This window comes from Ctenopharyngodon idella, chromosome 21 (assembly GCF_019924925.1).
Source record: "Ctenopharyngodon idella isolate HZGC_01 chromosome 21, HZGC01, whole genome shotgun sequence".
Lineage (NCBI taxonomy): Eukaryota > Metazoa > Chordata > Actinopteri > Cypriniformes > Xenocyprididae > Ctenopharyngodon > Ctenopharyngodon idella.
This window is the reverse complement of record NC_067240.1, coordinates 27,103,080-27,117,581: the sequence shown is the minus strand read 5'-3', so window position 1 is coordinate 27,117,581 and position 14,502 is coordinate 27,103,080. Positions and strand designations below refer to the sequence as shown.

General features: G+C 38.3%; 1 protein-coding gene and 1 long non-coding RNA gene across 2 annotated transcripts in view; one reads left to right on the top strand and one right to left on the bottom strand.

The window, feature by feature from the left end:
• The window catches only part of LOC127504122 (uncharacterized), a 1,137,365-nt gene that overhangs the window by 14,025 nt on the left and 1,108,838 nt on the right, over positions 1-14,502 (bottom strand). The gene's annotated exons all lie outside the window — the stretch shown is intronic.
• On the top strand, positions 278-13,797 carry csf1rb (colony stimulating factor 1 receptor, b). Its single transcript, XM_051878529.1, is given in 17 exon segments — positions 278-1,545; positions 3,782-3,904; positions 3,991-4,099; positions 4,190-4,371; positions 4,456-4,571; positions 4,645-4,771; positions 4,869-4,973; positions 6,233-6,343; positions 6,558-6,720; positions 7,092-7,162; positions 7,240-7,346; positions 10,322-10,355; positions 10,358-10,443; positions 11,209-11,320; positions 11,409-11,508; positions 11,593-11,698; positions 12,985-13,797. Coding segments are annotated over 16 exon segments (1,725 nt in total). The 5' UTR covers positions 278-1,545; positions 3,782-3,813; the 3' UTR covers positions 13,090-13,797.

Sequence of the window (14,502 nt, the reverse complement as noted above, 5' to 3'; positions counted from 1 at the left end):
TTAAGTCATGGTCTTGGTGTTTTCTTTCAGATAAGCCTTACATTAAACTTACTTCCATCCTGTCCTCTGAACACAAGGTGAATAGAACGGATGTTGAGGTGATGCAAGGGGATACTGTTAAACTTGGTGTGGAAATTGATGCATATCCTGAAGTTGAATGGACATTTTGGAAAACTCCCAAATCGAATCACACCCACGAGGAAACCTTTCACCAGATAAATAAAAGGTTACACAGACTTTTAGTTCATTTGTTTTTGTGCTTAGAATTATAAAGTTATCTGAGCCTCGATCAGTTCTAGATAATAAGCCTCTTAAAATGCCTCTATTATGCTATTTAAAGATGTTTAATTTTGTTTAGGAGGTCTCCTACAACAGGTTTACATACATCTGTAACCCCTCCAGTTCGAACCGCCTGCTCTAAGTGAAACTTGAACCCGGGCGCAGCTCTTACCGGCCTACGTCTGTTACACTTACCCCCCTAAACCTCAAACCTATCCGGGTCACGGCACCAATGTAGTCCCTTCAGTTCGAACCACCCGCTCTAAGCAAGACTCGAACCCGTGCCTGTCTGCATGGGAGTGGGGCGCTTTAACAAGGAGGCTAAAGGCCGCAGTCTCTAGAGCACGTCTTGAGATCAGGGTAGTGAGGTTTACACGCACAGCTCTTACTGGCCTACGTCCGTTACACTCACCGCCCTAAACCTCAAACCTATCCGGGTCACGGTACCAAAGTAGCCCCTCCAGTTCAAACCATCCGCTCTAAGCGGGACTTGAACCCGTGCCTGTCCGCATGGGAGTCGAGCACTTTAATAAAGAGGCTAAAGACCGCAGTCTCTAGCGTCAGTTGCTAGAGCACATCTTGAGATCAAGGGAGTGAGGTTTACACGCACAGCTCTTTCTGGCCTACGTCTGTTACACTCACCCCCCTAAACCTCACTCCCATCTGGGTCACGGCACCAATGTAGCCCCTCCAATTCGAACCGCCCTCTCTAGGTGGGACTCAAACCCGGGCCCATCCACATGGGAAGCGGGCGCTCTAACAAGGAGACTAAAGACTACAGTCTCTAGTGCCAGTCGCTAGAGTGCCTCTTGAGATCAGGGGAGTGAGGTTTACATGCGCAGCTCTTACCGGCCTACGTCTGTTACACATCAAAAAACACTTTCGTTTTCTCGTGATGTGCATTTAATATCACCTCATTACTCAACGATTCTCAAACGATTTGTTCGAAGCAGTTCGAAGATTCGGTCTCTCTAAACCTCTCCTTTCCATTAGCCTACTGTGCTCTGATTGGTCAGATGGCCTGGTCTGTTGTGTTTGGTCTACTGCGTACAGTGTGTGTCGGAAACTAAAGGCCCATTACCATAACTGAATCTCAGTTACGGAGACCTGTCAATCAACAGAGATTGTACACAGTGTAAGGACGGAAAAGATGGGATCAATTTTACCTTATCAATTCGAGATCAAGTCCGATGATGAAATGTTTGAAGAAGTAGCCGATCAACCTAGAAACTCGCAAGCATGACTTGAGCAGGACGTTTCTCAGTGGTAAGTGTCAACTTAGTTTGTGGTACATTATAAGATGTGATAGCAGTGTCATTGTATTTATAATTCATTGAGGTGAACTGTATCAGAATGCCAACCGAAGCTGAAAACCTCTGCTGCCATGAAGTACGACAGGTAGTATATAGTGACTGCATTAGTTGGGCTTTTGACGGCTATTATATAGAGGATTAAGTGGAATGTTATGCAATGTTAGCAGACACCTAACATTATATGTAATATTGTATAGAACAATATCTTTCATGGACAACCCTTACGAAAATTAACCATGGTTTTATTTTAGTAAAACCATGTTTTTTATTACCACTTGTATAACCACACAAATATCATAGTTAAACTACGGTTTTTGAAGCAAAACCATGGTTAATTTGTGGTTACCATGGAATAACTACAATAATATAAGTTGTTTTTTTGGCTTTATTCGTAGTAAAACCATGGTTAATTTTTGCAAATCCTGAGTTGAACTCGCAGAGATTTACGAAACAGTCATCAATAAAATGACAGAAACATAACAAAAGGTTGGGATTATACTGCTGTGGTATAGTTGTAAAAATGAATTCTAACCACTGATTTTTTCACATCCTCATCCTTTGGAAGTGAAAATAACACAAATTTGCGTCTTCTCGACATGATGTAAACCACACGAACCAGCTACAGTGTTTGAGGGTCAAAGTAGGCGTTGTTCGTGGGCAGCCAACAAAGACCATAGGCGGGCATTATGCAAATGTGTTATGCATGGAGGTCATGGAAGTAAGACTGGAGTTCATGATGACTCGTTTAGGCGGTTCAGAGTCGATTCTTTCTTTTGGGAGACAAAAACTTTGTTTATCAAGCACTTTCAACTTTACAACTTTGCCAACCATTTACATTCACTGATAGCTACATTACACACTGCATATTCGAAAAAGCATAATAGGGGCACTTTAAGGTTCACTGAGCTAAAAAATGTCCATATTTAAAACTTTAATAACTAAGCTATAATAACTGGCTTCCTGCAGACGGCTGTACACTCTAAAAAATGCTGGATTAAAAACAGCCCAAGTTGGGTTGAAAATGGACAAACCCAACAATTAGGTTGTTTTAACCCAGCGGTTGGGTTAAATGTTTGCCCAACCTGCTGGATAGTTTTATTAAATTACTGTATTAATTGCTTATAATGAACCCAAAATATATTGGAATTTAACATTTATTAATAAGTTTAATGAATAATAATTAAACAATAAACATTTATTAAATTGTTTATTAATAAATGTTCATCTTTTGATTATTACTGTTGCCTCTAGTAATTATGTGTCTGATTTTTAATTTCCAACCTATTTTGGGTTCATTTTAAGCCAGACATATAGTAATTTTTAAACAATAGTTGAGTTAAATAAAACTGCCCAGCACATTGGGCAAACAATTAACCCAACTGCTGGGTTAAAACAACCCAATCACTGGGTTTGTCTATTTTCAACCCAACTTGGGTTGTTTTTAACCAAGCATTTTTTAGAGTGTATGCAAGTCTAGTTCCGGCAGAAGAGTGACCTCTGACCCAATGTATGACGCAGGATGTAGGAATATCGTAAGCTTAGACGCCTCTCGCGGTTCAAACAAATAGGGCTGGACAACAAACTCAAGCTCCTCTTGTATCGAAATCCTCTATTTAAAAATGATCATTTCAGTCTTCTAATTCATGACCTGTGTTTTGTTTGGCTCTATCCTCTATGCTTCTGCATTCGTCATTACGTCATGCATCGGGTCAGAGGTCACTCTTCCACTGGAACTCAATGCGTACGGCCGTCTGCCGGAAGCTAGTTATTATAGTTTATAAAGTTTTAAATATGGATATTTTTCTTACAAAAATCCATCGCTTTGCTTCAGAAGGCCTTTATTAACCCCCTGGAGCTGTATGGATTACTTTTATGATGGATGGATGCACTTTTTTGGGGCTGCAAAATCTGGCAGAGTGAGAATATTATTTAATATACTGTAACTCCAATTGTGTTCATCTGAAAGTAGTCGTATACACCTAGGATGGCTTGAGAGTGAGTAAATGATGGGATCAATTTCATTTTTGGGTGAACTATCCTTTTAAGTTACAATGACATTGGGATGATTCTGCTATCCACTTAGGCTTATAATGGTTTCAGGAAATGAGACCCAGAAACATCAACCTGTTAAAGAAGAGCAAGCTCTGTTTTGTTAAGTGACACTGACGATGTGTGTTTATATTTGACAGTAACAGCTATATGTCAACAATCCTGCTGAGACATGTTAGAGTACAAGAAAATGGTCACTACATCTTCACAGCCAGAAGTGCCAGTGTCAATGGCCTCAATCGTTTTTACCGTTCATGTCTACCGTGAGTCCATTTGCTTAATAGAGAACCAAAGATCTCATAAACGAATGAAACCAAAGTTTGATCATGTTTTCTTTCCAAACATACAGAGAAGCCTAATACTGAAATTAAGTGGGAAAATGGAATTCCCACTTGTGTGGCGACTGGTTATCCTGTACCCAGGATTCGGTGGTTCCAGTGTGAAGATACCAGAACTATGTATGTCCAGTTTGTTATATAAGGTAGTATGTTTTCAAGAAATATGTGAGGATGCTCTAATTTTCTGATTTTAATATGATTGGGTGACAGGTGTAGACATAACCATACATCAGCTGTGGAATTAAAAGCCAACCAGTCCACTTTGGGGGATGAACCAGTGCTGGTGAAGAGTGTGTTACCAGTGACTAACACAAAGACTAATTCAACCTTTGAGTGTGTGGCTACAAACATTGCTGGGGAACATCGTGATATCTTCACTTATACGATTTCATGTAAGAAAAATGTCAATATCCCTGCAATTAAGCACCATTTTGTGCATTTGAAATAGTTGTCATCTGTCATCATCTTTAATGTAGATGTTCCTGGCAATACATCAGTGTGGTCAATTTCAGTGTTGATCACTGTCGTTCTCTCTGGAGCCTTCGCTGTGATGACCTTATGGATGCTGATCCTCTTCTACAAGCACAGAGAGGTATCCTTTTCACTTCCGTTGTACTCACAAATGACGCAGAAGATCGATTTTTTAACACCACCTTTTTGTTAAGGCACAGAAATATGAAATCCAATGGAAAATCATTGAGGTGAATGATGGGAACAATTACACATTCATTGACCCCACCCAACTTCCATACAACAAAAAACTGGAGTTTCCCCGAAATAAGCTGAAGCTTGGTACTGTAGCGCTCACTGTTTTACATTATCATAGTTTTGTTGTTGTTAATCATAAGAAATAATAACAGCAACAAGGAAACCATTGCTTTTACTTCAGGACAAGTTCTAGGAGCAGGAGCTTTTGGGAAGGTGGTGCAAGCAACTGCTTATGGGCTTGTCAAGGACGAAACCGTTACACGAGTGGCAGTGAAAATGCTCAAGCGTAAGTTCAATATAACACATTTAAGTAGATTTTTGCAGAATTAATATATTTGGAGTGAATCTATGAATATCTCAGATATAGAATCTGTTTAGGTAGCGAAAGTTGGGTCATGGTTTAGGATTTAATATGACAACACGGTAAAAAAAACACTGCAGGGTCTTCAGCGAACTTCTGCGAGTTGCTTGTCTTTGTGTTGTAGTCTCAAGTGTGAAGGTAAAGAGAAGCAGAGAAAGAAGTCTGGAGTCTTGATGACAAAATAGATGACTCAAATGATCAAATTTCTAGTTAAATTTGCCCACTATAAGCTGTTATATTTGTCAAAAGTGTTGGCTACTTTAAATATATAACACTTATTCCAATTATACACCTTTATGCACAACACATGGTCTTCTGGTGGGTCACGTGACTTTAGCACAAGCTCACTGCCTGCATACACTCAAATACTACACCAACCAACTATCCTACTTGTACAACAACTAAACAACAATGGAGAACTTAATATAAGTTAATATTCTTCAAAATGAGCTCTAAAGCGCCACCAGCTGGCTAAAAACGCTTTGGTGTTAACTGAATATTTACTGTTAGGCATATGGCCTATTAGTCTCTGTTGCATTTATACAAGACTGGAGCCAAACCTGAGAATGGAGTCCGGAAGATTCCACAGCGTTCCTGGACACGTGATTTATGTAGTTGTAATTCACAGGTGGGGATTATGCTAATGGACGAGCACACGCACCCTGTTTACGAATTATTGGAATTCATTAACATAAGTTTAACTATCAGATCTGATGTTTACGAAGCGTTTGCGAATTTTCAGAAAGGTTTTACATGCAAATTACTCCAAATTTACTCATATATTTTCGAAAGTTTCAATGAATGAGGCCCATTGAACGGAAGAGAGGCTTTCGGGAGCATGCATAAATGTTACATCCTTTTGATTTTCCCGGCAAAAACGGCCTTAGTCCCTTACATAAAAGTCAGTCTACAGGCTTTCATAGACAACCAAGGAAGTCGGGGAAGGTCTCATTTTTTAAGTTTTGTTACAAGCTATTCACACATTGGCAATAAAAAGTGATTAATACATGAAAATTCGTACATAAAGCCCCTTTAAAATCAGCCTTTAGGATTCGGACTAAAAATCGGCCCTGGACATATATTTTGGACTGCCGGAGAATGAGGATTAATCCAATAACACAATACCTCAATCACCTCAAGTTTAGAACTTGATACAATAATCTCTCTATTTCTGTCCCAAACAGCTAGTGCCCGCTTTGAAGAAAAAGAAGCACTCATGTCTGAGCTGAAGATCTTAAATTATATTGGGCCGCATGAAAACATAGTCAATCTGCTGGGCGCTTGTACTCAAGAAGGTAAATCAAAGATATATTCTCACATTACAAAGCAGTGAAATCAGTAAGATTATCAATATAACAAAGATATCAAGTGTATTTAGATCTCCCTTAGATCTTTGATCCAAGTGTATTTTGCAACTTCCAATATTATTATTAATAATAATTATTGTATAATAATAGTTGTAAAAAAAATATCAGTGTTGGTTGATCTCTGAATTTGATTTTGATATAGGACCGATGCTGATGATCACAGAGTACTGCTGCCATGGTGACCTCCTCAACTTCTTGCGTCAACGAGCAGAAACATTTGCAAATACTTTTTTTGGTCTTCAGAGTTTCCCAGAGGATTCAAACCTCTACAAGAATGTGACAGTTCAAAAGAGCCATTCTGCAAGGTATGTTCATGTCATTGTCATATAATAAAGGAAGGCTTGTACAGCCACTTTTTTTTTTTGTTTGTTTTAGATACTGTGATCATTGCTGTATTATTATGAATCCCAGCAGTATTAAAGCATTCTTCTTCCTACCCTGCTGGAAAAACATAAAAGCAAATGAAGGTGGTCAGGCACCTTTTGTTGCAAGGTTTATCGGGTCAAAACTGAGGTCCTTCAGCTAACTGAACCAGCTGCCACCAGAAGCTGGTTTTAGATTGATTGTCCATAAGGGAAATTATACCTACTTAAAACTTGTAGATATTGCTGTGACTAAATGTGCTATGGTTGTAGCGTCTCTTCTATTGCCAATCATGTACACCTTCTTCTTTTAGGATCACTTTTTATGGCTCAGAGAGCTACAATGATGCACAATCAACACAGATGTCAAAAGACCTTTGTCAGGGTAAAGTAATAAACAGACCAAATTTCCTGTAATAGGAAAAATTAGGCATCCTTACCCTTTTTGGACTTTTCCAACAGAATCTTGCCATGAAGGAGGGAAGGACACATGGTCATTGGATAATATTGATTTGCTGAAGTTCTCCTATCAAGTGGCACAAGGAATGGAATTCCTAGCCTCCAAAAATGTAATATTTCTTGGTTATATGTTACATATATGTATGTCAAAATTGTTGCTAATGTGGAAGAAATTAAGCTCTCCTTTTTGTAGGCTACAACTTTTTATTCAGAGTATAGACGCGTTTTCACCAAAATTACCTGGAACAATTTGTCCCAGGAACTTTTTTCCCCCAGACCTGTTGCTGTCTGCGTTTCCAAGATTAAGTCCGGTGTCGTAGGAACGCGCGTGACTTTCCATTTCCATTTCCCTCTAGATTTTGTCCTCCGCATATAAGCTTAATAAAGCCTGAATCTCGTTGTCAGTTCATCGGTCATATTTTTTAAACTTCATTATTGATTCAAATAGCAAACAACTCTCACTGCTCACACTTTTAAAAGACTTTTAAAAATGGTGGTTGAAATAAAATTCTGCATGGAGTCAACCAATCAAAATGCTGCATGAACTCAACCAATCAGCATGTTCAGCGCCCAAGTCCCACCCCCGAAAGTTCCTGAACTTTGAAAAAGTACTCACGAGCAGGGACTTTCTGAGGGGGAAATTTTTACCCGGAACTTCATTTAGACCCTGGTTCCTGCGGTCGAAACACACCGAGTACCACCCTAAAGTCCCTAGTTCCTGGGGAAAGTTCCTGCGGTGGAAACGCGCCTTATGTCTAACAATTGAATACAGTAGGCCTAAGGGTGCCATAGACAAAATACCAAAGACTTATGGAAGGACCTGATCCGTATCTAGAGAGAGATTATCATAGACACTTAGGGCTGGGCTCTTTTAGTAAGCAACCATCTAGCAATGCCCTATCATTTCTACTATCATGCATGTGATTACTCGTCTATGTGCCAATGGACATTATTAAAAAAATATCCCTCTACTTGTTATAATGTAAATGAATAGGCACTGGGGCTGTTGAGCTTCAAAATAACAAATAAGCACCATATAAAATCAGGCCTGGGGGCAACAGGGGGCATTGATATGAGGAAGTTCTATACACTACTTATAATAGTACTTTTATTAAAGGGGACCTATTATTGCCCCTTTTTACAAAATTTTAAATAAGCCTCTGGTGTCCCCAGAGTGTGTATGTTAAGTTATAGCTCAAAGTACCCCACAGATAATTTGTTATAGCTTGTTAAAATTGCCGCTTTTTTGAGTGTGTCCTTTAAATGCAAATGAGCTGTTGCTCCCGGCCCCCTTTGAAGAAGAGGGCGGAGCTTCAAGAACTCATGCTCTGGCATACCGGCAACAACAAAACAGGACAATTTCATGCACCAAAAATCTCAGAAAGGGTTTCCATGTCCAATTTTTAACTAGGAAACTCTTGTTTATGATAATTCCGATAGCACGTGAGGGCAGCATCAGTTCTGTATATGAAGTTGGTATTGACCCATCTTTGAGAATCAACCTTTGAGAAAATACAGCATTTAACAGACCTTGTTTAAAATGATTGCCACAACCGTACAAGACTTTACCTACTTTCTTTGGGACATTTCCTTCAAAAATTAAAGGGTTAGTTCACCCAAAAATGAAAATAATGTCATTTATTACTCACCCTCATGCCGTTCCACACCCGTAAGACCTTCGTTAATCTTTGGAAGACAAATTAAGATATTTTTGTTGAAATCCGATGGCTCAGTGAGGCCTCCATAGCCAGCAATGACATTTTCTTTCTCAAGATCCATTAATGTACTAAAAACATATTTAAATCAGTTCATGTGAGTACAGTGGTTCAATATTAATATTATAAATCGGCGAAAATATTTTTGGTGCGCCAAAAAAACAAATATGAATCTTATGAATCTTTTGTATCGAATCATGATTCGGATCGCGTATCAAACTGCCAAACTGCTGAAATCACGTGACTTTGGCGCTCCGAACCGCTGATTCGACACACTGATTCATAACGCTCCGAAGCTTCATGAAGCAGTGTTTTGAAATCGCCCATCACTATATAAGTCGTTATTTTGTTTTTTTTTGGCGCACCAAAAATATTCTCGTCACTTTATAATATTAATATTGAACCACTGTACTCACATGAACTGATTTAAATATGTTTTTATTACATTAATGGATCTTGAAAGAGGAAATGTCATTGCTCCCTATGGAGGCCTCACTGAGCCATCGGATTTAAACAAAAATAACTTAATTTGCATTCCGAAGATTAACGAAGGTCTTACGGGTGTGGAACGGCATGAGGGTGAGTAATAAATGACATTATTTTCATTTTTGGGTGAACTAACCCTTTAATTTTTGAAGGAAATGTCCCAAAGAAAGTAGGTAAAGTCTTGTACGGTTGTGGCAATCATTTTAAACAAGGTCTGTTAAATGCTGTATTTTCTCAAAGGTTGATTCTCAAAGATGGGTCAATACCAACTTCATATACAGAACTGATGCTGCCCATTATTTTCATTTTTGGGTGAACTAACCCTTTAGATTTAACCACAATGTCCTCAGTGATGGGAGTATGGACACTCTTATGTTCATTGGTACATCTCAAAACAACACTTGTAATGCGTCTTTTGTAATGCTGCTACAGCGAGGATACAGAAATGGCAGACTCAATGCTTCTCACTCTGGGCTATGTCTATGCTAATAGGGCAGATCGTCACTGGTTGTGGGTGGGGCTTCTCCCTATGATGGCATCATCGTAGGGGAGAATCTGAATCAGCTCGTTTGAAGAGATTTATGGGAATTATAAAAAAAAAAAGGTAGTGAGTGTATTTTTACCATTATAGGCTGGTTGTTTACACACACTGTGGACACACATTGGTGATTAAACACCTTATAAAGGTAAATTTTGCATAATAGCTCCCCTTTAAGCTTTTTTTGTCATTTTGAAAATTTGACAGCCAAAGTCAAATTTCAATTTTGTTATATAGAAAAGAGTTGCCTTTATGGATACCAAACTGCACAGTAAGACTAATTATGTGTGAGATTATGTGAAGTTTTTTTTGTACACTGTCATTTTATAATGCTGTTTATGATCAGTGTATTCACAGAGATTTGGCTGCACGGAACATCTTGTGGCTGACGGCTACATTGTAAAGATCTGTGATTTCGGCCTTGCGCGAGACATCATGAATGACTTGAATTATGTGGTGAAGGGGAATGTAAGTTATTTTTTTTCTTGTATTCTTTTTTTTTATGAACAATTCAACATTTAGAATGTTATTGTGCATTCTGCTGTCTTACGAATGACTGCATACACCACTAAATCTCTGCTGCACTAAAGGAAGTACTATGCTAAGTGTTATAAGAGAAATCACAAATCTCCAGTTTATAAATGTGGACAAAATGGCCGATGACCAGAGTGCATTATCCTGCTGAAAGGGGACACCTTTGCCATGTACGTGTTCTGCAACAATCTTTATGTAGGTGGTACGCGTCAAAGTAACATTCATATGAATGCCAGGACCTAAGGTTTCCCAGCAGAACATTGTCCAGAGCATAACACTGCCTCTGCCGGCCTTCCCATAGTGCATCCTTGGTGCCATCTCTTCCCCATGTAAACGACACACACCCTACCATCCACCTGATCTAACAGAAAATGTGATTCATCAGACCATGCAACCTTCTTCTGATGTTCCATGGTCCAATTCTGACCGTCACGTACTCATTGTAGGTGCTTTCGGTGGCAGACAGGGATCATCATGGGCACACTGACTGAATAATACTAAATACATTTTATTGGAAGGGAATAAATGTATAAGTAAAATGAATAGAAATTCATAAATCATTGAATAATTCACCAATTGATTGTATGTGTTTTATCATTGCATTAGCAGTTGGTAAACATCTTTTCCCTTGTACCTGTCTCTAATTTTAATTAAAAAAAGATATCCTTTTTTTTACTTTCTGTTTTATTGGTTCTTCAGGCACGGCTGCCAGTAAAATGGATGTCACCTGAAAGCATTTTTGAATGTCTTTACACAGTACAGAGTGATGTCTGGTCATATGGCGTCCTTTTGTGGGAGATCTTTTCCTTAGGTAAGTGAATTTACTTGTTCAAACCTATTAAAATGTTCATTTCATGAAGGCATTTTGTGGGTATTATGATGCTTTTTCCTGTTTTTAGGTAGGAGTCCTTACCCTAATGTTGTGATTGATGCACAGTTCTATAAGATGATTAAAGATGGTTATCACATGCCACAGCCAGATTTTGCCCCTCATGAAATGTGAGTTTACAAGCATTTGAAAAGTTTTAAAAAAGAAACGATAAATAATAAGCAAATCTATATAAGTGACTTGATCTTCTGTAGGTACACAATGATGAAAATGTGCTGGAGCCTGGAACCAACTCTGCGCCCGACCTTTGCCAACATCAGAGAATTTATTGCAAACTTGCTGCCAAAGCAATCCAGCCAGGTGAGGTGTCGAAGCACGTTGTTGGAACAACAAACCCGCTTATCGTGCAGGCATGAATTAGCCGAAGGCAATCAATTGTTTCGCGTTCAGAGCAAAAGCACCATTCGATGGCGACTTGCTTCACTTAGTATGAAAGGGCCTTTAGAACAAAAATTTGTTAGCTGGGCTGGACTCCTTTTATAACTAGGGATGTCAAAATTAACTTATTAGCATACACGTTAACACATTTATTCAATTTGACATTATAATTTCTTTATTCTGTTTAGGGTGATGCATTATACATGCATTTTTAGTAAAGACCACTTTATTAAAGGGGACCTATAATGCCTATAATCTCTCTCTGGTGTCCTCAGAATGTGTCTGTGAAGTTTCAGCTCAAAATACCCTAGAGATCATTTTTATAGCATGTTAAAATTGCCACTTTTTGGGTGTGAGCAAAAACACACCGTTTTTGTGTGTGTCACTTTAAATGCAAATGAGCTGCTGCTCCCGGCCCCCTTTCCAGAAGAGGGAGGAGCTTAAACAGCTCACGCTTCGGTTGCTCAACAACAACAAAGCTGGAGAATCTCACGCAGCCAAAATGAGGATTGTCAGTAACGGTGTTCAGCCTTACATTATTCAAACTGGAGTCGAGACTGATGGAGAGACTCAGGAAGAAGTTACAACTTTTAGAACGTTTCTGAATGGTTAGTGGATAAATTTATGTAGCTGCTGTGGAGTTGATTCAACTCATTGACTAGCATGTGCCGTCATGTTAATCTTTTGTACGAATCCAGTGTTGAATTGACCCTCGTTTGTGAAGCAGTCTGGCGTAAAATGACGGCATGGCAACAACACTCTACTACAACAACTCTTCCTCTCCTCTAAAGCAGCCCAACATGGCCTCACCCCCTTTGTTGTGTGTTCTCAGGGGCGGGGTTTATGTAAATTTTAGGGTTAGTGATGTCACCAACCCGGGAAGAAGCTTGTTGTAGTCCCTACCAGCTGTTTGTTGTAGTCCTTAAATAGCGATTTCTGTAAAAGAAAATATCTCTCTTTGCATTGAACTTCGAGCGTTGTAACTTTGCAGATGTTGTTTATGTTCAAACAGCAACATTACACACTAACTGAAGTTAAAAAAGTGAAATCATAATCAACCACCCCTTGAAATTAGTTGCATTGCATATTGCTTAGTCTCTAAGGTTTGTGGCTGCAGCCATACAATAGCAATACTTTATAAATACATATTTAGCAACAACACATAATTCAAATGTAATATTTATGAAGTAAAAGCTTCTTTTCTTCAGCAGAACAATGAACCCATGTATCCAGAGTTTCAGAGGCACCTGATGGCAAAAGCCCCAGTCAGCAGAGAGGAGACCCAGCCTTTAATGAGGAACAGTTTGACCTAACAAAACATGTTTCAGTTTTTCATGTCTGTATTTAGAACTAGAGCTAACAAGACAAGTTAAATTTCCATATATGTTTTGTTTTTACAATGATAACACTGTAATCTCATGCTGATTTTCTGATTCTCTTATAGTAGATAATTTAGTATTTGACTTTTTAAAACCATGGTAGCTAACACTTTATCAAGCATCTTTCCCACTTCTGTTTGCAAATATGTTTATTCTTTCTTTGTGGCATTTATTTATTTATTTTATTTTTGCTTTTTGTCACTGATTGTAATTGATATCTGTAAACTAGTAAAAATAACTAAACTACAGCATCATTTAATTTGTCTTTCAAACTGCAAATACATGCTGTATCATATGCTTTTAAGCATTTCAAAACAAATTCGAAGAAAAAAACGTGTATACCTTCACCTTGTTACGGATGTGTGTTTTTGTTCTTTTATATTATGCATTTATTCTTGTTTTGAGTTGAGTGTGTGTCTGTGTTGTTTCGCCTGTCTTCATTGGAATAGATGGCACTGAATATTATAGTATCACTTTTCTTTGATATTTAAGTTATTTTATCTTTTTTTATATTGACTACTTTTGTTTGTTATTTTGGGCCATGGGACACCCTGAAGTTTCTACACTCGCTGGTCTTTCTTTTGTTACTCTGAAGCTCTCAACTCTACATATTTTTTCCAACAATAAAATGTTTATCGGAGATATTCTTTGTTTGTGAAGTTATTTGGGCTGGGATGAACAGGCAAGGCACACAGGCAAAACACAATGGCAAACATTAGATGACACAGGAACGTTATCTTTTGTAAAAACACAAAACAGCGACCATAAAGTTGCTAGTCAGATTTTCCTAACAAGCAACCATATTTTTTAAAATATGCCCCCCCCCCCCCCCCCCAAAAAAAAAAAAAAAAAAAAAACGCGACCCGTGATTTATTAACACTAGAAGCCCAAATAAGCAACTTGTTCTCTATAGACTCTGACCACTGCTTTACTGAGAAAAGAACTACAATCCCATGAAGCATTGCGAACAGCAAATACTCATTTACAAATAATATATATATATTTGTAAATATATATATATATTAGTTATTTATAGTTTATTAGTTTATTGAGAGCGTTGAGAGATCGACTCGATACATCATTCGCAGTGCTTCATGTGAGTGGGCGGGGTTAAAGAGCTATTTTGGAGCATGTGTTGCTTTTTTCGACTCTGATTGGTGTAGTTTTTTGCACAGCATCATGGGTAATGTAGTTTTTCCACCAGAAATCTCTCTGTTAAACACGATTATTTTAAAAGTAAGCTGAAATAATGCTGGCTCAAGGCTTCAGTAGGTCTGTCTTTTAAGGTTTATAAATTATCGTTCAAAATCAATTTCCCTATAAAGAAACTGAAAGGAGTTTTACGAC